This window comes from Globicephala melas, chromosome 8 (genome assembly GCF_963455315.2).
Source record: "Globicephala melas chromosome 8, mGloMel1.2, whole genome shotgun sequence".
Taxonomy (NCBI): Eukaryota; Metazoa; Chordata; class Mammalia; order Artiodactyla; family Delphinidae; genus Globicephala; species Globicephala melas.
In genome coordinates, this window is record NC_083321.1 from 13,281,652 (window position 1) to 13,307,623 (window position 25,972).

At 51.6% G+C, this 25,972-nt stretch overlaps 1 protein-coding gene across 1 annotated transcript in view; it reads left to right on the plus strand.

Moving 5' to 3' along the window:
* The first annotated feature begins 1,304 nt into the window (after positions 1-1,304).
* Positions 1,305-25,972, plus strand: part of LRP4 (LDL receptor related protein 4) — a 51,980-nt gene continuing 27,312 nt past the window's right edge. The window contains exons 1-17 of the mRNA XM_030864526.2: positions 1,305-1,534; positions 14,108-14,254; positions 15,399-15,515; positions 15,954-16,067; positions 16,424-16,540; positions 16,876-17,004; positions 17,241-17,360; positions 17,761-17,886; positions 18,503-18,628; positions 18,818-18,952; positions 19,302-19,427; positions 19,746-19,976; positions 20,842-20,998; positions 22,621-22,838; positions 22,999-23,175; positions 23,562-23,684; positions 25,591-25,799. Coding sequence (XP_030720386.1) covers positions 1,483-1,534; positions 14,108-14,254; positions 15,399-15,515; positions 15,954-16,067; positions 16,424-16,540; positions 16,876-17,004; positions 17,241-17,360; positions 17,761-17,886; positions 18,503-18,628; positions 18,818-18,952; positions 19,302-19,427; positions 19,746-19,976; positions 20,842-20,998; positions 22,621-22,838; positions 22,999-23,175; positions 23,562-23,684; positions 25,591-25,799 — 2,424 coding nt within the window. The 5' untranslated portion in view covers positions 1,305-1,482. The remainder of the gene's footprint in view (positions 1,535-14,107; positions 14,255-15,398; positions 15,516-15,953; positions 16,068-16,423; positions 16,541-16,875; positions 17,005-17,240; positions 17,361-17,760; positions 17,887-18,502; positions 18,629-18,817; positions 18,953-19,301; positions 19,428-19,745; positions 19,977-20,841; positions 20,999-22,620; positions 22,839-22,998; positions 23,176-23,561; positions 23,685-25,590; positions 25,800-25,972) is intronic.

Here is a 25,972-nt window from a genome sequence, read left to right on the forward strand (position 1 = left end):
GGTAATTTGAAGTGAAAGCCTTTGAAAAATTGCAGACGAGCGAGGATGAAATGGCAACCAATCCATTGGAGAAATCTCCCAATATCCTCTTTGCACTGTAACAAATTACTCTCCCCTCAGCTAACATGGCGCATTTGGGGCTTCTTCATTCTATTTACTAGTGAGAAGAAAGTGGTTTAACAAAATTGAAGATGATCCAAAGCCAGAAACTGTTGGCATACCAGCTTGGAGGGAAAAGCGATATACAGGACTCTAAGGAAGTTGGGGACTTGGACAAAAGTAGCAGGACAAGATTCAACCTAGAAAATGGCAGGTGGTAACAAAATTAATCCATATTATTAATATGCACTGGGGAGAGGCGTAGGCCACAAAGCTAAGAGAGGAATTTATAACTTTATGTACTAACCCAAAGGTTAAATATTGCTAGAAGGCCCTAGAGACTGAAGCTGGGAGGAGGCTGAGGTCTCTGAGAGAATACAACTGCAAGCGAGGGCTTACTTCCTTACCCCCTTCCTTTCTTGCCAGGATCTTAAAGTCAAAGAAGGTGAAGAGGCTAACTACGCTGATTTACAAAGACAGCCAGGAGGAACTACGTCTGGGCCAATTCTGGACGTCCGAGCGGGGGCGACAGGACCCAGACAACCACCTCAGGAAACGAGTAAACGAAAAGGGGAGGTCGTAGAATTATTTAGCTCTAGAACAACGCTGCCTAGGCGGGGGTGGGGGGAGGCGTGGAGAAAATCTCAGGAAAGGAATTTTGACAGTGAGAACGCTAGTTAAGACACAGCACTCCAGGCCCCCTGATGCCCCTTGTTTGATGTCCATAAAGACCGAGAGGATTATGCATTAGCAAGCCTTGTGTATTCTGAGACATCAATAAAGTCTGGACTTGGGGCCGGTAGGGGGGCCGGGGTCACGTCCAGGCGACTTGGGTCAGCCTGGGTGCACTTCTCTGGCACAGAACTAGAGTGAGCGGGATCCAAGAGTTGCTGCTAGGATAAAACCTTTTCTAAGTTAAGGACTTTAAAGCAGTAGTACTGGGGAGAGTGAAGGGGGGCTCTCTTGAGGGCTAGGAACGTGGGGGCGGCTTGAAGAGGAGCTGGGCCAGCGCTGCAGGCGCCGGCGGCTGGGGTCTGGGGACCGGGGGGCGGGGGCCGAGGGCGGAAAGGGGCCGGGCCGGCGCTGGGGGCGGGACCAGGCGTGGTGGCCGTGGCGGGGGCTGCGGCGCTGGGGGCGGGGCAGGGCGGGGCGGGGCGGCCCGGCCCGGGACACCCCCTCCGGATCCACTGGTGGGGCGGCTTTGGCTTCTGCAGCACTGGAGGCGGCAGCGGCCGGAGGGAGACTTGCGGGGCGCGCCCGCCACCGTGGACCGGGACGCTTCCCCTAGGGGACCCTCCGTCGACACCCTCCGCCGCGCCGTCCCGCAGGAGCCGGCGGGACCCCCGACCGGCAGGGAGCGCCGGCGGCGGCGGCGGCGGAACCATGAGGCGACCGTGGGGCGCGCTGCTGCTTGGCGCCCTGCTCTGCGCACACGGTAAGCGGCGCCGCCGCGCCTACGCCGACCGGCCCAGCGGGAAAGTTTTTCCCTGGGTCCGGCCGCGGCAGGAGTCACCTCCCGAGGGCGGGACGGCGCAGGCTGGGGCCTGGGACCCCTCGCCCTCACTCCAAGCAGGAGCCCAGAGGTTGTGTTCCGGGGAGGGGACCGGGAGCTCCCACAACTCCTCCAGTCCGAGACGGGACAGCGGTGGAGGAGCACTCCGGGCTCGGGTCTGGGCCAGGCTGGGGGGAAGGTCCGAGGCGCTCGCTCGCCTTCCCTCGCTGCTCTTTGAAGAGCTGGGGTGCTTCCCTTTTCAGGTTTAGACAGGGTCTCTGTGTCTTTGGGGCGAATGAATGTGGGCGAAGAAAGGGAGGCGGGGAGGGATGGTCGCTAAACCATAAATTGTAAATAGCCCTCTTTTCAGGGGCTGGGGGTCTCGGGCGGATTGCGGAGAGGCTCCAGAGGAATCTGAATACTTGAGCTCTGGGGATTCCTCCACTCGAGGAACAGTTCCTTGGACCCCGGACCATGCTCCCGCCGAGGGTCCTTGGGCACTGCCTGCTCGCAGCATCTTCACTTAGTGGTGTTTTGGGTTCCCTCTCCTGGTTGTGACCAATCAGCTTCCTGCCCTGGATCCTTCCCGGAGCGGGGGAGGGGGAAACAGGGTTGGAAAAGGGGCAGAGGAGGGACATAGGGAAGAAACTGCTGGAAGGCTCCCGCAGATCCGCCCTGGCCGGGATAGCTGGGCGGGTATCGCCGAACCTCAGAAGGCAGCCTCGCGGCCCGCGAGGTGGCCCTCGGGGAAGCTGGAGGGATGGCAGCAGGACTGCTGCTTCATCTGCTCCTTATTAATAACTTGTTTGGTACCGGTACGCAACTGGTGTGTGTGATTAGGGCTCCAGTGGAATCTGTTTCTCCGCAGCCGGCTAGGACCGTGGGTGCACTCCGTGATTTAGCAGCTGCCTCTAGTTTGTGCCAAAGATCAAAGAACTTTGATCTTTGAATCCCAACCCTATTCACCCACCGCTGTTCAGCCGGAGGAGACACGAATCTTCCCATTCTCCCCGCTGCTGGGATGAGGCGGTGGGGTTCAGAATAATGGGGTCTGTAGACCACGGCCTTGAGCCAGTTCTTTAACGTAAAGGGAGCTCGTGTGGAAATAATGCAAATTTCGGAACTTGCCTGGCGGGGCGTGGAGATGCCTGAGCACTTGTTTTAAAGGTGTTTACCTCCCAAATCCAAAACAGAGTTCTCTTGTCTGTTATTTAAATTCCCCGTGGGTTTTAAATGACTTTTTCCATGCCCACTCTAACCCGACCGAGCTCTTAACCCTTCCTCTCGGAGTAGTAGCCTGGGCGACCCACGTTCCTCTTTGCACCGTGCTCTCCCCCTCCCGAGCTCTCTCCTAGAAGGTTATTTGCAGCCTCTCTGGCGTGTCGGGACAGCGGCCCTACTGGGGTAGGAATGTAGCTGCTCTTCCCACCGCATGGGCCCCTTAAAGGGACAGCTATGCTTTTTGGGGGCTTTTCCCCTTCGGGCTGCAAGGGAAGAGGATGGAACTTTCCTCTCGGCCCCCTGGAGGAAGTTTTGAAAAAGATCAAGGGAAATGGCACGGCACTGAAAAAAAAAAAAGGGCCAAAACGGATACCAACAAAGCCAGAGAGGAGATTGTCGCCTTCTGCCCTAGGGAAAGGGGAACTGGAAGGTTCCGGGCTGAGACTGGCCAAGAGGATTTTATCGCTCCAGAGCTGTCAAAATTGCCTAACACTACATCTGCATTGAGAACGGGGGTAGAAAATTATGTATATTTTATGCTTCACAGAAGAAGGTTGGGAGGGTTCTGGGTAACTATTTGGGTTCTTTTTAAGGACAAAATATTTAATGGAAACTTCTAAGCATGGCAGGCTTTCTGTGCATGTGAATAAGGACACTCCATGGCACCAAGATCTAAACTTCGCCTGGCCTGATACTGAGCCATCCTCAGAGGCTTGGAGGGGACAGATTCATGGTTCATCAACCAGTGAGACTGAGCAGTCGCTCAACCAAAAATATCACCACAAGGATCCCGCACTATGTTCCAGGGGCTCAGGGAGAAGACAGTGTGTCATAGTAGATCAGTTAGGCAGATCTGACCTCCGCTAGGAATGAATTCAAGACAATAAGATATAAGGTGCTTATTTGGATGCTGCTAGTACTTGGGGCTTTTCCTAGAGCCTGTGGGATTGGCCTGAGCCTATATAATACTCCAACCTTAAAGATTTTGGAAGGGAACTTGATTGCTGGTAATAGCCCTGGGTATCTGCCTATTGAGGGTTGACATGAGGCCTCAGACAATCCACCACCATTTGAAGAGTGGAAACCCTGTTTGTCTTGGAGATCTCTTCCAGGTAAGCTTTGGTAGATAGAGGGTTATATCTGAGGATGAGTGCAAATGAGTGGAGCTGAGACTGGTTTCTTTTCCATCTGGTGTTTTCATGGTGCTTGGTTGACCTTGTCCCTGATCTTACTGGACTTGTGAAAGATGCTTGGCTTGTCACTGACTTTGGATTTCCTCTTCTGTCCCCTGTTGCATATCAGATAACATCTTTGGGACTGGCACATGGTATTAAGAATGACAGGTGCAAGGGAACTGAGTATGACCATGTCTGATACAGAGCACGTTGGGCATGTCCATTTTCTGGGCCAACAGAGAACACAGGAAATCACAGAGGACAGGATATTTTACACGTCTTTCTCATTCTTTCTATGGATTGACTGCTAATCTTGATCCCTAAGAAGAAGGAAAATGGGAGAGACTGGCTATGTTGCTTCTCCTTTGAAGAGAAGATTCATCCTAGGGGCTTCCAAAATAGGAACAGAATTTTGGAGACTACTTTAAAAAGTAGTCTTGTCTTTTTTTGTGATTGGACACATCTCATAATTTCGAGACAGTTCCATGCCCATGGCTGACTAGGTCTGTTAGCCTGTTCCAGCCACAGTCTCTACATTCCTTGACGCAGTTTAGCCATGCGTTTTGTCACAGTTGCCTGGACATGGGGCATCTGGCCCCAGACTGTGTCTGGATTACCATCTCAGCTTCAGCATTGGAAGACCTTTTCCCCTTCTCAGCCTGGTGGGATTCAATATCCCAGGAAAGCCTTCCTGCCAACTGGTTGGCTGGCAGAGCCAGGCTTTGGCCCTATAAATAGCTCTGATGAATGCCTGTACTTGCCTCTCTCCTTCCAGCTTTGAGCTGACAGGGTCAGTTCCTTCTCCCCAGCACACTCAGGAGCATTCCCTAAACTGGGCTCTGCACCCATTCATTTGTTCATTCATTCCCCAGACACACATTTGTCAAGTGCTAATCTAATCACTGCATACATAGCTCTGTGATCAAGAAGCAGAGGCAGGCCTGGGTTTGAATCTTGGCTTCGCCACATCTTTGTGACCCTGTACAAAACACTTTATCACCCTGAACTTCGGGGTTCATATCTGTAAGTGGGGGGCGGGGGTGGAGTAGTAATAAATTATCATGTGAGGATATTGTAAAAATTAAATGAAATAATAGTATGTTCAAACTATTCGGCACAGAATCTGACAACTACTCTGTTACCACAGGTCTGGGTAAATGTTAGTTGCTTGTTAGCATGCTTGCAGAAGTGGATTAGAGACGGTTCTTGCCTTTGGACTACGGGAACCAGACAACCGTAGTTATACTACAGTGTCATGTGCTGAAATGGAGGCTCAGCCCTTCATTTCAGCTGGTTTTTTGCTTTCTTTTTTTAAAGATCTTGCCCTTTCTTTTCCCCCTTGAAAACCTAATGAAACCTAAGCATATTTCCCTCCTGTCCACACTTCAAAAAAGAGATTAAGCGATACCATGAGTCTAGGGGACCCACTCTGCCTTAGTTCTCCTGGGAGAGGGCCTGGGATGTGGGGCTTTCCTCTGAGAGCTTCCCTGTTAAAAGCCCTGTGGTCAGGGATGCAGCCAGGCATCTCACCCTAAGGTTGCTGTGACCCGGGGTGAGAGGTGCTGGCTGAGGTCTCTTGTAGCTGGAACAGTTTAGAATTCCAAGCTCTCCCTCCCACTGGCCTGGGAAAGGAGTCAGGCCCCAGAGCTCATAAGATAGTAATTGCCCCAATTTGGGGGCCGGGCGTTGGGGAGCTGCCTTCCTTCATGACTACTGTCTTCAATCAGGAATCCTGTCAGCGTGCAAGGATAATTGATTCAGGTCTCAAGCCCAAGACTCGCTCCTCCCTCCCCCCACCCAGCCCCCAGCTCCTCCACCCCCAAGTTTGACCCCTGTTGTCTCTTTGTTTCTTCCATTTAAGTTGGTGCCAGAGATGTGATGGTTTTGGGGGCTGCGGCAAGTTGACCATAACCAAGAGCAGCCGTTCAAAAGAGCTGATTCTCTAGCTTCCCTGGCTGTCGTTTGACTCCATTTTCTGTTCTGCATTTTTGATTTAGCAAGAAGCAAACATCCTTGGTGCCCTTGGGCACCTCTTACGCCCTTCTGAGCAAACTTTATTCTTTCACGGCACGTAGGCATTCCCATCCTTGCTCACAGCTGAGTGGATTGCCTGCAAGCTTCCCTAATGCTCTGCTCCCCTGCCCATTCAGGTTAGGGTGAGAAGGGGAAGGGCGCTGCCTGAGCCCCAGCCGGGAAAAGCCTTGCCGGAGACTCGGGACTCGCTGCAAGCCCGGACATGGCCTACAGGAGCTCCCCCCTCACCTCTGTGCTGAGCCAGGGAGGATCGGAGTTGCGAGCAAAGCCGGAAACAAAAGACTGGGAGCAAACCTCCCATCTGGCTGAGAGGCAGCACAAAGGTGCTGCTGCATAATTTATCACCGGAGGTTTTCTGGGGCCGGGAAGCTCCTGGCTCCAGGCAGCACCTTTTTGGAGGAGAGGGTCCCTCCCCCTGTCCCATCTGGGTGTAGGGCCAGGCAGGTACAGATTAGGGTATTGGGAGAAACACCTGATTAGCACGTGAAATAAAGAAGCTTTGAGGTTGGAAGCACCTCCAGTGATCTCTCCTCGCTCTGCAGCTCCGCTTCCTGCCTGGCCTGCAGGGCAGGGGTGGGGGGGAAATGCTCCAAATGTTCCCTTCGTTGGCCCCAGCCTTGGGAACCCGACTGTCACCGTGGCATGGATGAGGACAAGAGATAGTTTCACTGTTAGGGACTACAGCCTTCTGGAAACCAAATACAGATGCCAGGTTCTAATATCCATAAGCCTAGTAAATAAGAAAGGGGATTTCCCTCCTTTTTCCACTCCCCTGCCACACTCACTGTCAGTTGAAATGAGAAATTTCAACCACAGGTTCAGAGAAGCAGTAAAAGTGAATGACTTTAAAATATACCTCCCCCAAATGAGAATTTCTGCTCCTCTGGGAGTGATCTCTGGTGACCATTTTTGCCCAACAAGCTGGGGACGTGTGGTCTAGAAATTACAAATGTATTTCTGGGGCATTTCACATTCGTGAGTCTTTTGCTGTACTGCTGGCACTCCAGGTGTTAGCGTGTTTTATCACATTTACTCCTCACCATATCCTTATAAGGTAGATTCTGTTAGATTCCTGTCTTACAGATGGGAAACTAAGGCTTAGGCCATTTGCTATCACACAGCTAGTGAGTAACTGACCTAGGATTTGAACCCAGAGCCTAAGCTGTTAACTCTCTAATCCATACTGCCTCTTAGCATAGAATCTTCTGTATCTAAGCTATACCAGAATGTCTTGGTCGGGACTGTCTGTATTTTATCTTAGATTGCCCTCTCCTCTGTGTTTTCGGTCTTCATCGTCTCAGGGAATCCCAATTCTCATAATTCTTTATGAGAATTACCTTTCAGGTGCTTCTTGATGGAGTGAGGCTTAAAAAAGCTCCCAGAAGGGGAGATATGGTTTGTTGCTCCCTGAAGCCACATGTTACTCTGTGGACCTTGGGTTTTGAGATGTAAGGGGAGAGGAAAGCAGTACTTTGAGCAGCCCCTCAGAGAGCACAGCCACATTCAATCCCTGTTGGATTTGTGAAATCTGTTGACTAAGCTTCTAGGCAGGGTAAGAAGCCTGTATGGCGAGGTAGCTACATTACTGGGTTGAGAGAGAGGACACAGATGAAGATGATGGGGTTAATAACAACAACAACAACAACAATAATAGCTGCTTATGTATTATGTATAATAGCTACTTTATATGTATTATTTCATTTAAACCTCCCAGCAACCTTATGAAATAGGTACTATTATTACCCCCGATTCATAAAAAAGGAAACTAATCCATTTCTAAATTGCTCTGTAATTTAGGTTCTAAATGCTCTTTTCTATGTTTGCCTCCTAAGAATTGGTTGATGATAAATTAGGTAAGGATAAAGGATACCATGTACTTCAAGCTCCCCCAGAGAAGGGCAGTAAAGCAGGACTCTTGCCACAAGACTCTCTCCCACCTCTTCCTGTGGTCACTCATGCCACCAGCTTAACCCATGGGAACAGCACTGCAGCTTGGCGCACAGTTGGATTTTTCGACATCTCAAGCCCTGAAATATTAGGACTTAATCATGGGGTGGATGGATAAGACAGTCTGGATGAGTCAAATTCTATAATAGCAATAGTAGGTGCTACCATTTATCAAGAGCTTAGTATATGCCAGGCATTATGCTAAGGGCTTTTTATGAATTAAGTAATTCAATTCTCATAATATCCATGGGAGGTAGGGGCTCTTATTATCTCAATTTTCCAGATGAAAAACTAAGGTATAAAGAGATTATACCTGGTCCAATGGCCAGGAATTAGCTTAGTTTTGTTTCCATGTTCTTAACACTATGCTCTTCTGCCTCATAACTTTGGAAGCTGACCATTAAGGACTTCTTTTCTGTGTTTAAAAGTGGCAAGAGAAGGCTGACCTTGTTGGGACCAATAATCATGTGATTTATGGTATCACTTTAGAGAGGGCCCACTAGGAGAAGACTTTATCAGATAGATTTTCAAACCAGGTAAGGCTGGCCTCTAGGGATCTAGGGACAGAAATAAGGAGAGTCACGGCATGTCAGTATCACAGCTTGATAATACAGCCAGTGAAAGGAACTCTTGTTGGAGAAAGGAGTGAACTTAAGCTGGATAGAACTAGGAAGCCACCTTAAAAAGAAGATTCCTGTTTTCTTGAGTATAGGGTAGGTAGGAAATAACCACTTTTATTTCTCATATTCTGGGCTTCTCTTTTCCTATGACTCCCAACTGTCACAAGATTCTAATGGAATGTGTCATTCATTCGTTTCACAAACTTATATTGATCATCACTACATACCAATCCCTGAACTGTGCACTGAAAACAAATACAAAGCTCTATATCATACAATTCCAACCATCAAGAGGCTTCTGGTCTAGTAAGTGAACAATGGTCCCACAGTGAGCTAAATGCTACCGTAAGAGGAGACACCAAGGGCCTCTGGGGCACGCAGCAGGGGCTTTCAATTCAGCTGGGGCTTTGTGGGTCCAGGTGGGGCAGCATCAAGAAAGGGTTCATGTTCTGGCCTCCTTCTACTGCCAGCCATTTACCTTGTTTGGTATTGGTTCCAATGTTTTCTGTGCAGGCTCTGTCCTCTCAAACAGTGGCTGTATAGCTACCCGAGTCTCTCCAGACTGCAGGTATCTCTTGGGTGAGACTAGATCCATTTCCATATGGCTTTTGGCTGTCACCCCTTTCAGTTGTGTCAGTCTTGTCTGGCTGCATGGGCTTCCCTTTCAGTGAGAGACGCTTACTGAGTAAGCTGCCCAAGGAGCTGAAATCAGTGGATTGGTCCCTTGATTGGCCTGGATGTAGTTCAAAGTCATTCCAAATAACTTATCCTCATTAAATAAGGTTTATATCTTCACCGTTGCTGCCAGTTGTTAGGAGAAGAGAAGAGAGCTTTGGTATGTTATGAAATAAAACATCCTTCACTTATATGAGTGATGATTCCTCCCTTTCCCATTGTAATCCCTTCCACGTTGGGGTAGCTGTCATATCCCAACACTCACAGAACACCCCTTAAGCCTTCTCATTTCTGGTTCAACTTGAAAAAGCTGCTCTGTAGCTGTGTATAGTCATTGTACACCTTGGGCCTCCAAGTGACAGGTGTGGTCCACCTTGAGCTGAGCTTTCTGTGGGGCGATTGGGAGCAGTGCCTCTCTTTTTTTTTTTTTTTTGCCTGTGCCTCGTGACTTGTGGGATTTTGGTTCCCTGACCAGGGATCGAATCTGGGCCCTCAGCAGTGAGAGCACAGAGTCCTAACCATTGGATAGCCAGGGGAATTCCCAGCAGTGCCTCTCTAACTTGAGTGTGCATCAGTGGGAAGCTTTATTGAAAGTCCAGATTCTGAGATCATATTAAGAGAAGAATGTTGGTCTAAGGGTCCGAATGGGGCTGCCATCCTGGCTCTCCTACTCACCCCATGACCTGGGCCAAAGTAGATGATCTTACCAATTAAATGGGTAGTCCTGTAATGATTAAATGAGAACGCAAGTGTGTATGCAGACGTAGCTTGCAAACTGTCAAGAAAAACTGCAAAACATAATCATTTGTTGTCTGAAGCCCTGCCCTTTTCTGGACCAACACAGTACCAAGGCACTCTTTCGAAGGGCTAGTGTTCCATACTCTCCTTGCTTTACTACTTTACCTTAGCGCAAGGGAAATTGGTCTTTAGCCTCAGCAGTAGCCAGAAGGAGAGGTCACTGCTTGAGATCCATAAACTCACCGCACATTTGCCAATCCAGAATGCAGAAAGAAGGACCCCAAAATCCCAGTGTTATAAATCCCCTTTTTTGATCTCAGGGTATTGGAAATTCTCATAATAGCAATACCGCTTATTAGGAGGCAGTATTCATGAAGAGATTAAGAGCAGAGGATCTGGAATTGACCTGCCTGTGTGTGAATGCTGGCTCCAACCCTTAGTATCTGTGTGACCTGTCAACAGACTTCCCCTCCCTGTGTCTCAGTGTCCTCACCTGTAAGGTGGTGATAATAATAACAGTGCCACTTCCCAGGGTTGTTGAGAGCATTCAGTGATGTGGCATAAGAAAAGCACTTAGAAAAGTATTTGGAGGGCACATGGTAAGTACTCAGTAAATGATGGCTGTATTTTTATGAAGCTTTTGCTGTGTGCCAGCCCTGCGCTAAGCAGTCTACATGGATTATTTAATCTTTACAAAACCCTTTGTGGTAGAACTGTTGTTATTCCCATTTTATGGATGAGGAAACTGAGACTCAGAGGCATTAAATAACTTGTTCAAAGCTGTAGAGTTAGTGTAGAACCAGGACTTGAACTCCAGCCTCTCTGACTCAAGAATCTGTGTTCTCTCACGTATTACACTGTGTCTGGTAGTGTAAGCAGATGGGCGTTTCCCTGCTTTCCTTCCGAAGAAAGCAGTGAGAAAGTGGTCAGATGGCTGAGATTTTGGTTAACCTCCCAGGAAGGCCCTATGAGCACATTACCATGTATCCTAAAAGCTGAATAACTTGATGATCAGGGATAGTGAACACTTTGGGAGGAGGTCTTTTCCATGTTGAATTGCATTAGGTTGAAGGTTCCATGCCCTTTGAGGCCACAGTAGCTTGCAGTGTGGCTGGCAAATAGCTTTCAAGGCCAGAAGCACAGCTGAGTGTTCTAACTGAACACTTCTTAAAATGAAGACCGCGTTTTGCCACCCGCAGTCATTTGTATCCTTTCTTCACTCACCGTTCTTTTAGTTAAGAAGGGTTAAAAGCTGTCCTTTATGATCACAGCCAGGACTTGAGTGAAAAGGCAGAATTCCACCTCCCAGGATCCCAGAGGGGCAGCAGTTGTCCAGAAGAGCTGGGGTTTGGAGTATAATGTGTCTGTTTACTGTATGAACACCCAAGCCAAGAGTTTGCCTGTCGCCGGCTGCCTGACCTTCAGATGTTGCTCTGACATGCAGGAAGTCATGACTCTTCAGCAACTAACTTGATGCCCACTGGATGGAATGCTTTGTTCCTGAAGTCTGCAGGGGAAACTCAGGACTTCTGCTATCACTCAGCTAAAAGGGGGCTGGGGGGAGGCTAAACAAAACCCTGAAGGCTCCGCTTTTACCTTGTGGATTCCTTTTGACTTGCATGCAGCCTGAAATGCTGCTGTCCTTGATCTCCTGATCCTCGTACTGAGGTTCTTAAAGTCAAGGCCTTTCAGAAAAAGCTAGCCCCCAAATACTCATGCCTGCACACCCCCAGCATGCATTTCTGGAGCATCCTTGGTGTTCCCAGGCAGGAGGTTAGCCTCTTTCACGTTTATCTTCATGTCCAACCCTTGCGGCTTTTTTTACACACAAGGAAACAGGCTAAGGGGCTATGGGATTCGTACAAGGGGGCACAGCTGGTCAGTGGGACCCAGCTCTGTGCGCTCCAGGTCCAGTGCTTCCTCCTCCTCTCCCCCCAGTGCCCCCTCTTCCTCTCCATTCTTGTCACCCCCTTACCCTGATCTCCTCCTTGGTGTGGCCCCGCTCCCTGCTGTGCGTGGCTAGCAGCATTTCTCAACCTCCGTTGACATTCCAGGCTGGATAACTTCTTTGTTGTGGGCGCCTGCCCTGTACATGGTAGGATGTTTAGCAGCATCTGTGGCCTTTATCCTCTAGATGCTGCCGGTACCACCAATCACAACCAAAACGTCATCATGCATTGCCAAATGCCCCCAATCTTCAACTGAGGCCAGTCTTCAATGAAGGAGAAAAATCATCCCTCATTGGGATGACTTTTAGCTTTATTCTTAGCCTTATTCTTCCTCTTCACCATTCTTCCCCGAGAAAGAGGTCAGCGTGTTGGTGGTGAGCCCCATGGCATGGAGTCCTCTGGAATACTTAGTCATTGCTCTTTCATCCCAGCCAGAGTTCCCTAAAGCAGTGCCTATCGCTGTGATGAGCTGGTCAAACTTACAAAAGTTCCTCAGGCTCTGGTGTCCAGGGTCTGAGTGAAAAAAGCCCTCATCCCTTCTCAGTGCTCTCAGAACAGGCCCAAGAGGATGGGACTGGGTCTTCAGTGCTTCCCTGGGAAGAATCCTCTGTCCTGTACTTGCAGAGAGATCTGGAGAGACAGGAGTGCTGGGCTTGGAGTGGGGCCTTCCTATGAGGTATAGAGATGCTGCCCCTTTCAGATGGATTCCCGTGGCTTCTGCAGGAAATCCTGCATCTTTTCTAGGGCAGCTGATTCCCTTAGCATGTGGAGGGGGAGGGCAAGGCCTCAGTTGAAGATCGGGTGAAAGCTGTGGTCCTTCACTCCAGAAACGTACACTTTGCCTGTCGTTTCAGGGGTTCACAGATACCAAAGGTTGGCCGTCCCTCCCATCCATTTGCAGGTTAGGGGCCCTTGCTTTATGCTTACACTTATCCTTGGGGTTGAAGTGGAGAGGGAGGGGTCTTTGGCTCCCCTTTTGCTTTTGGTGGGAATAACAGTCCACCCTTTCATTCTGGGCCCTAAACCCTAAGCTGGCTTGAGTAATATAATACAAGGTGAGGATGTAGTCAAGGAGATGAGCTGAGAGAGAAGCTGGGCCCTGTAAACAGGAAAGGAAGCGGGATGGCAATTCGGAAGCTGACTCCTTCCCTGTTCCAGCCCAGCCTGAGGGCAAGGCCCAGCTGAGGGGAGGAAAGGGAGGAGAAAGCAAGCGGAGGAGATGAGCAAGGGAGAGGTGACCCCCTTCTTTCCCAGCTGCAGCGGCCCAGCGGGTTAGATGAATGCTGGGAGGGGGGAGGGTGACCCTGGCAGAACCCTTTGTTCCAGCTGAGGCTGGAGCGGGGGCACCGAGCCATTCACACGCCATCCCAGGGCATCCTGCTGGGCACGCTGGGGAGGGGGCACAGCAGCCGGTCATGGGACTTGGCCAGGCAGATAGCTGGATGCTCAATAGGGAAGCCTAGCTGCGTGCTGCGGAGGCTGCGGGAGGGGCTGCTTCTGCCATCCTTCCTTCAGGCTGTGGCCGGTCCCGCAGACCAGAAGGCCCTGACTGGTCCCAGTCGCTCTGCCCTGAGGCAGCCTGGTTTCCTGGTCCCGCTTCTCCTGGTCACCCTCCTTAAAGCGAGTTCTAACTCAGGGACTCACAGCAGCGCCTGTTGCTCCCTGCTCCCTCGTGTGATTTCTTATCCCTAAAGGGGCTCCAGCATTGTAATTCCACTCTTATTTCTTGTTCTCCCTGGCCAATGTCCTGGTCCTGGATAGAGGCAAAAGCACCCATAACTCCACCTACTTTTGGAGGGAAGGATATGGAAACCTTTCTACGTCGCCCGTGCTGTCCCTGGCTCCCCTTCCTCAAGACCACCAGCCCTCTAGGTGGCATCATTTGTCCCTGGGCCTTTGGGGGGGTGTGCAAAAAAACCCTGTCATAGAAGGGATACTGGACTGTTTGTGAGCCCAAAGTCAGAGGGTATCTTCTTGACCATTTGTGCCTTGGAGGAGGGGGAAGGCACGATTATATGGTCCACACCTCCCTGCAGCATCACTGTGGCCTCCTAGGTGACGGTGCTCCTAGACATGGCTCCTCTACCTTGCCCCCCTGGAATGCTCTTTGGTTGCGTGGGAGCTGAGCCCTCACTGGTTCCTCTTCCCTCTTCCCAGGCCTAGCCAGCAGCCCCGAGTGTGCTTGTGGTCGGAGCCACTTCACGTGTGCAGTGAGTGCCCTCGGCGAGTGTACCTGCATCCCCGCCCAGTGGCAATGTGATGGAGACAACGACTGCGGGGACCACAGCGATGAGGACGGATGTAGTAAGAACCTCCCCATGGGACGCTGGGAAGTGGTAGAAGGTGTGAGGGAGCAAGGACAGGTGTGATGGCCTGTTCTGTGCATCAGCTGTGTCGGACTCAGAGTTGGACTCTCTCGAGGGTGACGGATATTAACAGATGGGTGGTTTCTTCACAATATATATGGCTTCAGCCCTCCCATATTTCCATGCATGTATGGCCAATAAAACAAACTTTGAAACAAGTACAGGAGAAAACATTTGAAATTACAGGTGGTCTCTTTAATTAAATAGATCTCTCTGTATTTATGTGAATATGTGTATCTATTGCATATTTGTGCATTTTAAAATGTGCATACTATACGTGGATGCCGAGTATTTCTGTGTTTCTTATGTTGGTATTCTTTGTAATCACACCTTTTCAAATAACATAAACTTTGTAAGAAACCACATATTCTCATGAAATCTCCCCTTTCCCCTAGTGTCGTAACATGCACAACAGGCTAGGGTATCCTGTCTTGGATATGTAGTAATATTACTCCTGAGCCAGTTACTTGTCTGGATTCAGGGTTGCAGTCTCCACCCTGCAGCACCTATATCTGAGGGAGGCTAATTAGTCTCAGAAGAGTGAAGCTGCAACCTGGACCTTATTAACCCTAACCAGTTTAGCTAATTGTGATGATGGTAAGTGGCTCGCTTTCATGTAGCACTTTGGAGGTCTCAAAAGACCTCGCTGAGTCGATTATAATTATCCCCATTGTACAGTCAAAGAACCTGTAGCTCAGAGAGGGTAACTGGCTTGTGTGATAAGTGATGAGTTCTCAAACTTGAAGTTGAGCCCAGGTGTGTCAATCATCATTTGATAAGAGGAAATGGGGAAAAATACTTTTGTTTGTCTTTTCATGTTTTCCTTAACTGCTTTCCTAGTGGTTTTGAGCTCCTTGGGCTCTTCTGCCTTCTGAATCCCTGACCACCACTCCCTGAGAAAGCTCTGGCTTCTTAACTGCTGTTTCTGCTTGGTTCTCCATCAGCTGGGGGCAGGCGTAGGAGTCTGTGAGGAAGGACTGTAATTCAGACAGGGAGTTACCAAAGGATTTCTGGCCCGGTTGAGCCTGCCTGAGTAAGTGCACCAGACTGACACTCGTTTCCCTTCTTTTGCGGGGACTCAGTGCTACCCACCTGCTCCCCTCTTGACTTTCACTGTGACAATGGCAAGTGCATCCGCCGCTCTTGGGTGTGTGACGGGGACAACGACTGTGAGGACGACTCCGATGAGCAGGACTGTCGTGAGTGCTGGCGGGGCTGGGCAGGTTCCATCAAGCTCTGCTGGGAAACAATTTTCAATCAGAGAATGATGCCACAGGGGCTTCCCTGGCAGTCCAGAGGTAGATACTTGGCCTTCCAATGCAGGGGGTACAGGTTCAATCCATGGTCGGGGAGCTAAGATCCCACATGCCTCGCGGCCAAAAAAACCAAAACATAAAACAGAAGCAGTATTGCAACAAATTCAATAAAGACTTGAAAATGATGCCCCAGCCCGTGGTCTTTGGCTCTTGTCCTTCCACCTCTTCTCTTGGTCAGATAAGCCCCCGGAGACAGCCACCTCCTAGGCTCCCTTGGGAAGCATCAGAACTGCTTGGCTGCTCTGCTCTGCAAGGCTCTCTGCTGGGCTCCCAGGCGCTGGCCCCACTGCCTGTAGCAGCCTGACCGCTCTGTGCCCACAGCCCCGCGGGAGTGTGAGGAAGACGAGTTCCCCTGCCAGAATGGCTACTGCATCCGGAGCCTGTGGCACTGCGATGGTGACAACGACTGTGGTGACAACAGCGATGAGCAGTGTGGTGAGCAGTGCTCCAGGGAGGCAGGCGAGGTGGCTGGTGAATGGCATGGCCATGGGGAGAAAGGGCAGCAGGGGCTCTAGCACTGCCCGAACCTTGAACTGCCCAGGTGCCTGGAGCAGCTGGAGGAGAGCAGGAGGGGCAGAGCAGCCAGACCCCCCCGGAACCACAGAATAGGAGCCTGAGGCCCAGTCTCTCCAGGGCTTCGGCTTTCCCCTTGGGAGTCTGCACCGAATCTGTGGTGTCTTGCAGGGCCTGGGTCAGACTCCCAGGGGCAGTGAGGATGGGAGTCAGGGAGGATTGCAGGAGGGTTGCCGGTGGGGCTCCTGCAGGATTGTTGTCCCATTGCGTCCCCCCAGACATGCGCAAGTGCTCCGACAAGGAATTCCGCTGCAGCGATGGAAGCTGTATCGCTGAGCACTGGTACTGCGATGGTGACACTGACTGCAAAGATGGCTCTGACGAGGAGAGCTGTCGTGAGTGGCCCCAGAACTCAGGCTCTTGGGCTGGGATGGGGCAGAGAGCTCCATGCCATGGGCTGAGGGCCAGGCTGAGGAGTGCATGAACAGTGGGCAAGGAGTGTGGGTTCTTAAGAAGCGGCTCCTCCTAGGTTGAGCCAGGGAGGGAACAGGTTCCCCAGGTGGGAAGGGAGGTCTCCCTCTGGTCCACCAGAATATGGGAGTCTATAAGGGCCATCCCAAATGAAACCTGGTTTCTTTGTCTGAGCATCTTGCTCCTTTGAGGAGTCAGGGCCCCTCTCCTCTGTCCAGGACTGAGTGTATTCCCCTCCCCGCCCCTGCCCTCCTTCCAGCCTCGGCAGTGCCAGTGCCCCCCTGCAACCTGGAGGAGTTTCAGTGTGCCTACGGCCGCTGCATCCTCGATATCTACCACTGCGATGGTGATGATGACTGCGGAGACTGGTCGGACGAGTCTGACTGCTGTGAGCGCTCTGGCCAGCTGGGTGGGGAAGGGGAGGCCAGGCTGGGAGGAACTCCTGGTGTGGCAAGGCACAGGTGCCACCTGGGTCAGGAGCTCAGGGGACAAGCTTTTGGTTTCCCTGGTCCCTACTGAGCAAAGATAGAAGAGCCTGGGTGCTGGGGCTGGGGCTTTCTGGTCTGCCATGGGACACTGGGTGCAGGGACTAGCTAGAGACAGAAGCCTATCGTGTTTCCGCAGCCTCCCACCAGCCCTGCCGCTCTGGGGAGTTCATGTGTGACAGTGGCCTGTGCATAAACGCGGGCTGGCGCTGTGATGGCGACGCGGACTGTGATGACCAATCTGATGAGCGCAACTGCAGTGAGTGGGGGCGGTGCCGACGGCCTGGGCTGGAAGTAGAGAGAGGCCACCACCGGCAAAGCTTGAAGACAGTTAGGACAGGACCACCATGTACAGTCGTGTAGGTTGGGCATGGCCCAGAGGTGCCAGGTGCAAAGGATGCCAGTCCCACAGTAGGCATATCTTCCTTGATTCTGTAGATTTATATCGTCATCATGGCAGTTTCCAGCAGATGGCAGTAAAGTGTCTTGAGGAAAAGGCACCTTTTTCCAATTCCCACAGAGATGCCATATAGACCAGCTGTGACACTGCTGTCAAGAAGAGTGGCGTGGGTGCTGGCATAAAGCGCATTTTGGGGTGTCAGCGTGGTGCTTTGGGCTGATGTGGGGCCCGGCTTTCATTAGACCTTTGCTTTGCCCAGCCACCTCGATATGTACGGCGGAACAGTTCCGCTGTCGGTCAGGCCGCTGCATCCGTCTGTCCTGGCGTTGTGATGGGGAGGACGACTGTGCGGACAACAGCGATGAAGAGAACTGTGAGAACACAGGTAGAGTCTCCCAGGGGTACCCCAGGCCCGTTAATCCATAGGTGGGTTGGAGGATAGGGGTGGGAAGAGGGTGTTACTGCTGCCTTTCCATTTGGGCCAAGGTGATGCTTTAGTCAGATCTTGCCCATGACCTGGATTTTTCCTGCTCTTCTCAATTACCAGTGTCAAATCCAGGTGCATCTGTTGACCTGCAGTCTCATGGCCTGGAACACAGTATCAGGGCTGGGAGTTTCAATGGCCTCTCACATCTTAACTCACACATGGCTGGTGCCTAGTGCTCTGGCCTCGTGAGCAAGGACTGCTCTCTGGCTGACAGCCCCCATGCCCCCTCCCCTAGCCACACTGGTGCTGGACACATGGATGTGCTCTCTCATTCTGTCCCACACCCCTCACCATCCCACTGCGGTGTCCTGGGGAGAAAACACATGCAGACATTCAGCCAGCCCTGTCTGAGCTGTTTCCTGCCTTGGACCCCGACCCTCCCACCTTGAGTCTCATCTGTCTCCAGCTCACCCTAGAAAATGACAGGCTCCCATCCTTTTGCTGACCCAAGCCCTGCCCTGATGTGACCTGGGTCTCCCTCCCTCCTTCCCCATTTTCCTCCCTCCCTCTCCAGGAAGCCCCCACTGTGCCTCGGACCAGTTCCTGTGTTGGAATGGGCGCTGTATCGGGCAGAGGAAGCTGTGCAATGGGGTCAATGACTGTGGGGACAGCAGCGACGAAAGCCCACAGCAGAGCTGCCGTGAGTGTCCCCCCGGGCGCGCCCACCCGTGGTTTGTGGCTGAGCCCCGCCCATGTGCTTCAAAGAGAAGCCTCCCCAGTGACTCCTGCAGCCTCAGGAGCTGTTCTTCGTGGTCCAGGTGGAATGCCAAGTTGGCTGTCTGGGGGAGGATTCTGGGCTCAACTCCCATCTCTGGCCTGCCTGGCACAGGGCCCCGGACGGGTGAGGAGAACTGCAATGTTAACAATGGTGGCTGCACCCAGAAGTGCCAGATGGTGCGGGGGGCAGTGCAGTGTACCTGCCACACAGGCTACCGGCTCATCGAGGATGGACGCACGTGCCAGGGTGAGCTGGGGCCTGGGTGGGAGCAGGGCCAGGCAGCTGTGTTTCCGATGGGTCAGGCGTTTGATGGGCGTAACCTCATATCATGATCACAATAGCCTTGGGAGGTAGGGATTGTTATCCCTCCCATTTCAAAGGTGGGGGAACGGAAGCTCAGAGAGGTGAGTTAGCAGAGTTGGGATTCCAGCCCAGCTCGGAGTGAACTCAAAGCCCTTGACCGCTTGTTATATAGTCTTCCCACTAGGCCTGGAAAGTAGATGGGTATGTGGGCAGGGAAGCAGCTCATCAGCTGGGCAGTTGGGGTGGGAGGATGGCAGAACAGAGATCTCCTGACCACGTTCCGTCCTCACAGATGTGAATGAATGTGCCGAGGAGGGGTACTGTAGCCAGGGCTGCACCAACAGCGAGGGGGCTTTCCAGTGCTGGTGCGAAGCAGGCTACGAACTCCGGCCTGACCGGCGCAGCTGCAAGGCTCTGGGTAAGGGGTGTTGGCATTTGGCTGGGTGGGCAGAGGACTGAGCCTGGCAGCCAGGTGCTCCGGTGCTTGGAGATTTGCCGAGAGTTAGCTGTTTCCATTGCAGTAAAATGGAGCTATGAATTGCATCCTGAGCCCCAAGCAAAACCCTGCTGGGGTGGGATGTGCACTTTGCAGGCTCCCACCCTTCTAGCACTGATGCTAACAGCTTGGGACGTGCCCTAGAGGGCTAGGGGCCCCCTGGAGCTGGGGGTGCATGCTGATGTTGCCAGGGGCAGCTCTGGAGCCTGGCGGGGGCCCCATTTCTATGCCACGTCCCAGGGCCGGAGCCTGTGCTACTGTTCGCCAACCGCATCGACATCCGGCAGGTGCTGCCGCACCGCTCTGAGTACACACTGCTGCTCAACAACCTGGAGAACGCCATCGCCCTCGACTTCCACCACCGGCGTGAGCTTGTCTTCTGGTCCGATGTCACCCTGGACCGGATCCTCCGCGCCAACCTCAATGGCAGCAATGTGGAAGAGGTTGTGTCTACAGGGCTCGAGAGCCCAGGTAGGGAACGAGGCCCCATGGGGAGGGGCAGGGCCACACCACATGCAGAGCCATCGAGGAAAGAACAGGCGAGTGGCTACAAACCTTAGGCAGCGGAACATCTTCTTCTCGCAGTGAAATCTTGGATGGAACTCTAATATGGAAAACATTCATTAGTCTACCTTCATTTTATATGTTCAGGTTTATAACATCTGCTGGTTGTAAAGCAAACATGAGCTCAATCAGCAAGAGTAATGAGACCGTTTTGATGAATGTAACCACCTGAAATCAGAGATGTGTGGATGACCGTTAACAGTTCTCTATCAGCCTTGCATCCAATTAAATTCTGACTTTTGATTGCTTAGTATTAGGAATATTCTGATCAACCCAGATAAATATATCCAAATGTTTGCAGATTAGAAAAACAATAGCTCACTTTGCAATCTCAGGCCATTCTACAAGCAAGGGAAGTGGGTTAGAATTTGGTATTGAGCACATTTGACTCAAATGCTTATGGGACTTCTGATGTTCCTCTGTGAACCCCTGAGCCACAATTTGTAAACCCCTGGGCCAGTGCAGTCGGGGACCCTGGGTGTGGGTCAGGGAGCCAGGATTCGTGAAGTGGAATGTGATTGGCTGCGAGGAGGAAATGCATGACCTTGGACAGTTACTTGACTTCTCTGTGCCTCAATATCCTCACCTTCATGGGCATTATAGTACCTAGCTCACACAGCTGTTGTGATGATTAAATGAGTTAGTGTGTGTAACATGGTTAGAAGAGTACCTGGCCCAAGAAGCAGCTTTGTGTAAGAGCTGCCCTTGCTTCTACGGCACAGAGGAGCCTGGGCTGAACCCCTGACATTTTCCCATGGCTTCTTTCCACTAGGGGGCCTGGCTGTGGATTGGGTCCATGACAAACTCTACTGGACCGACTCAGGGACATCAAGGATTGAGGTGGCTAACCTGGACGGGGCGCACCGGAAGGTGCTTCTATGGCAGAACCTTGAGAAGCCCAGGGCCATTGCCTTGCACCCCATGGAGGGGTGAGTGAGCTGTGGCTCAAGCTCCCAGGTTCCTCATGCAACCTCCAGGGACAGTTCCCCGCCCCCCGCCACCTGGGCCAGACTTTATTGGAAGGGGGTGGGGTGGGCGGGCATCCTCACAGGGTGATGTTAATAGCCTTGGCTGTGCACTCAGACACACCTGGATTTACAGCTCTTCAGTAATTGGCTGTATGGCCTTGGGCTAATTAATCTCTCTATGCCTCCATTTTACTCATTTCTAAACTGGTGATCGAAAATATACCTACCTCACAGCTGTGTGAAGATTAAAGATTGAATGAGATGATGCATTTTAAATGGCATAACACATTATATAAGTGGCAGATGTTTAGTATTTTTGTTATTAGTTCATAGGGTTGAGCTAATTAATAAAAATTAATAGGGGGCTTCCCCGGTGGCACAGTGGTTGAGAATCTGCCTGCCAATGCAGGGAACACAGGTTCCATCCCTGGTCAGGGAACTGGATCCCACATGCGTGCCGCAACTAAGAGTTTGCCTGCCACAACTAAGGAGCCCACCGGCTGCAACTAAAAAAAAAGCGCAAGTGCTGCAACTAAAGGAGCTGGCGAGCTGCAACTAAGACCCAGCACAACCAAAAAATAAATAAATCAGAATAAAATAACTTTAAAAAAAAAAACCTGGCAAAGTTGAATGGCAAGAAGCTGGCATTACTTTAAAAATAAAATAAAAATTAATAATTTTATTATTAGAAGAAAGGTCTCCTGAAATGCAAGTTCTTAGCCTCTGGATTTTAAAACTTAAATGCAGGGACTTCCCTAGTGGTCCAGTGGTAAATAATCCGCCTTCCAATGCAGGGGACACAGGTTCGATCCCTGGTCAGGGAACCAAGATCCCATGTGCTGCGGGGCAGCCAAGCCCGCGCGCCACAGCTACTGAGCTTGCGTGCCTCAACTAGAGAGCCCACGTGCCACAAACTACAGAGCCCACGCGCTCTGGAGCCCATGCGCCCTGGAGCCTGTGCGCCACCACTAGAGAAGAGAAAACCTGCACACCACAACTAGGGAGAAGCCCGTGCGCCTGAACGAGCGCCACAATGAACGCTCCCGTGTGCCGCAACGAAGACCCCACGCAGCCAAATGAATAAATATTAAAAAGAAAAATTTAAGTGCAGTCAATCAAGGGGGGTGTCCTCTAAGATCCTACAGTTGCAGGTCAGCTGTTTTAGAAACACTGTGTGTGTGTGCGCACATGCGTGCGCATGTGTGAAATTACAAAAGGCGGTGGTAGACATTATGACGAAGAAGAAAGTGCTTGTCCTAAGTCGTATCACCCTAGTATATTGTCAGTTCCACAAGGTCAGGATTTTTGTCTGTTTTGTTCACTGCTGCACTCCCAATACCCAAGATAGATATGCCCTGCTCGTAGCAGGTATTCCAAAATTTTTTTTGTTAAATGAATACATGCCCTGTCTAGAGACATTTAAATTCAAATATTGAAAAAATGCTCTGCAGACCAAACAATGTGTCTCCTAACAGTTGGAGTCACCTGGTTTAAACCAATAAAAGCCCCCTGCCTGATTACTATCCTGGGTACTTACCCACCCTCTACTGCCTTCCTTGCAATGTGCTTTTTTCTATTCCCAGTACCATTTACTGGACAGACTGGGGCAACACCCCCCGCATCGAGGCCTCCAGCATGGATGGCTCTGGACGCCGCATCATCGCCGATACCCATCTCTTCTGGCCCAACGGCCTCACCATTGACTATGCCGGGCGTCGTATGTACTGGGTGGACGCTAAGCACCACGTCATCGAGAGGGCCGATCTGGACGGGAGTCACCGCAAGGCTGTCATTAGCCAGGGTGAGGCCCTCCCTTCACTCTCCTTTATCTCTCATCCTACTTCCACTGTCCCGGCCCCCAGGAGCCGTGGCAGAGGGTGAGATTTGTACAGTTGCTGGGCCTGGGCCCAGGGGCCAGGCGGGCCATGTCTAGACTGAGGTCATCCTGGGCTTTCCCCCAGGCCTCCCGCATCCCTTTGCCATCACCGTGTTTGAAGATAGCCTGTACTGGACAGACTGGCACACCAAGAGCATCAATAGTGCTAACAAGTTTACTGGCAAGAACCAGGAGATCATTCGCAACAAACTGCACTTCCCCATGGACATCCACACCTTGCACCCCCAGCGCCAGCCTGCAGGTAAAAAACCGCCCACCTGGTGGGCCTCCAGTGCTTCTGAGAACCTTCCTTGCACCTGTCACAGTTGCCGTTGTTTCTCGCGGGGGAAATTTGAGATTAGCACTGATGTGGGCGAATCCCTCCCTCTGCTGGAAATTTAGGGTAGTACAACGTTGAGACTCATGAAGGACTTTCAATTTCACTGTCCCCATCTAATTCATGCAGACATTTCCTGTGTGTCAGGGATTCACTCTGCTTACAGGTGGGGCAGATATAAAAACTAATAAGGCATAGTTCCTCCCTTGAGGGAACTCATACCCTTGCTAAACCACTACTCACTAGTCTTGGGACCGCTTCTCCCAACCTTTGGTCTTACCCGACCTTCTTGCTCTGGGCTTTTTGAGCAGGGAAAAACCGCTGTGGGGACAACAACGGAGGCTGCACCCACCTGTGTCTTCCCAGTGGACAGAACTACACCTGTGCCTGCCCCACTGGCTTCCGCAAGATCAGCAGCCACGCCTGTGCCCAGAGTAAGTGGGTCTAGGGCACCTGCCTCAATGGACATGCCTTGTGAGGGTGGGTGGAAGGAACAAGGGATAGGAGTTCAGGGATTGCCAGTTGTGGGGAGGAGCCGGGCTCCTCAGGTAGCCCCTGGAGAGGAAGAATGTAAGAGGCTGAGGGCTCCCATGTCAAAGCTGAGGGCTGGGCTTCCCTGGTGGCGCAGTGGTTGAGAGTCCGCCTGCCGATGCAGGGGACACGCGTTCGTGTCCCGGTCCGGGAAGATCCCACATGCCGCGGAGCGGCTGGGCCCGTGAGCCATGGCCGCTGAGCCTGCGTGTCCGGAGCCTGTGCTCTGCAGTGGGAGAGGCCACAACAGTGAGAGGCCCACGTACCGCAAAAAAAAAAAAAAAAAAAGCTGAGGGCTGAGGGCCCAGCAGTAGTCCCTGAAGGCTCAGTGACACCACCCAGTCAAGTATGAACTCTTGCAGCCAGGCTTGTGTATCATTTCACCCAGGATGCTTTGTCTGTAGGCAGCAAGAGGGTTCCAGGCCCTTCTACAAAGCAGGGGAATGGCTTCCTAGCTCTTTACCTTTAGCCTCACCCTGTTACAGACTTTCTCTCAGCCCCTAAACCATAGGGTAAGATCAGGACTTCTGATGGTGCTCTGCATACATGAGCCCTGGATAAATAAGTGCCTAGTGAGTGAAAGATAATGGGATTCCCAGGGGGCTCCCTGAACCGCTACTCTGGCTTCCTTTGAGCTCCTGAAGGTGTATTGCCTTGAGAGGGTGGCCTTGTCTAGCTCGGTGGTGCAGGTGCTTTTTCCTAAGAATAGTCCAGAGAAGCGTGATCCAGATGTATAGCACAACCAGCAAGGGGCTGGGGTAATTCCTCACACATCACAGCTCTTCTCATTTACTGCTGTATGCCCACTGATCCTCTTATCTCTGGTTAAAATCAAATTTCTCTTGGGATCTAGGTCTTTTCCAGAGAGTGAAATTAGGAAAACTATTCAGAGGAACAGGGGCAGTGGTCATTCAACACTTTGATTGAGAACCTCATTTCCTTGCCTTCTTTTGTGCCCAGCTATTCCCAGGTTGTCTTAATGAGATGCAAGGAACTTCCCCTTAAAGGTTTCCCAGAGCTTAAAAGAAGATAGCTGATAAAGTTAGGCAGGAAGTGCCTTTCCAAGCAGAATAGTATATGGGGAAATATTCAGACAGACCAGAATAGGGGCAGGGGATGGAAAAGAGCCAGCTGGGAAGCTCTATAGAGGTGTGGCCAGAGCTCCATCTCTGGAGTCAGACCTGAGTTCAAGTCCCTGCTTCGGTGCTTTGTAGCCGTAGGATCCTGGACCAGTTACTTGGCCCCTGTTAGCCTCAGGATTGCTTATCCAGAGAATGGGAATAAAAATGGCATGAACCACAAAGTGTTGTTATGAGGGTAAAGGAGACTAGGCAAGAAAAGCACCAAGCTTGGTGCCTGGCAAGGAGTAAGTGCTCTGCAAATAGTCATTATTGGCTGAAGTCATGAAGAGCAAGAAGAAGGGATCTAGATGACGGAGTGGAGCAGAAGTCCTGAAGCGGACACGGAGGCAGAGAGGCAGGGTGGGGTTGACAGTGACCTAGCCAGTACACCAGAGGAGCCTGACCAAAGTAACAGGAGAGGCAAGCTGAGATGAAGCTGACAGACGCTTAAACAGGATGCACCTCTGGGCCCTGGTCGAGTCTACTTCCATTGGATCTTAAAGTCTGATTGTGCCAGCACGGGCTGCCCGATGCTCAAAGGGGGCCTGAGGTGTGAAGAGTAGGGGACAAAGGGCACCAGACCCCAGGAAGTGTGATTGAACCAGATGTCACACAGGTGAGCGTCTGTGTCTGTCATTGTTATTGGATTTAGAGCATTAAAAGAAGACCCCTTTCGGCCTTTGATCAGGTCTTGACAAGTTCCTGCTTTTTGCCCGAAGGATGGACATCCGTCGGATCAGCTTCGACACAGAGGACCTGTCCGATGATGTCATCCCACTGGCTGACGTGCGCAGTGCTGTGGCCCTTGACTGGGACTCCCGGGATGACCACGTGTACTGGACGGATGTCAGCACTGACACCATCAGCAGGGCCAAGTGGGATGGAACAGGACAGGAGGTAGGGCCCAGCGTGGGCCCAGGCCCTTGGGGAGGGCAGAGATTGAGGGATGGAATTCACCTTCTCCTGGGTAAGGGCTTCCCCTACCTTTGCCAGCCTGTGAATTGGTGGAGTTTGGGCCCCCGAGCTGGGGTGTAAGTCCAGTTGGTGACAGAGCTTTGCTTCCTGCCTAG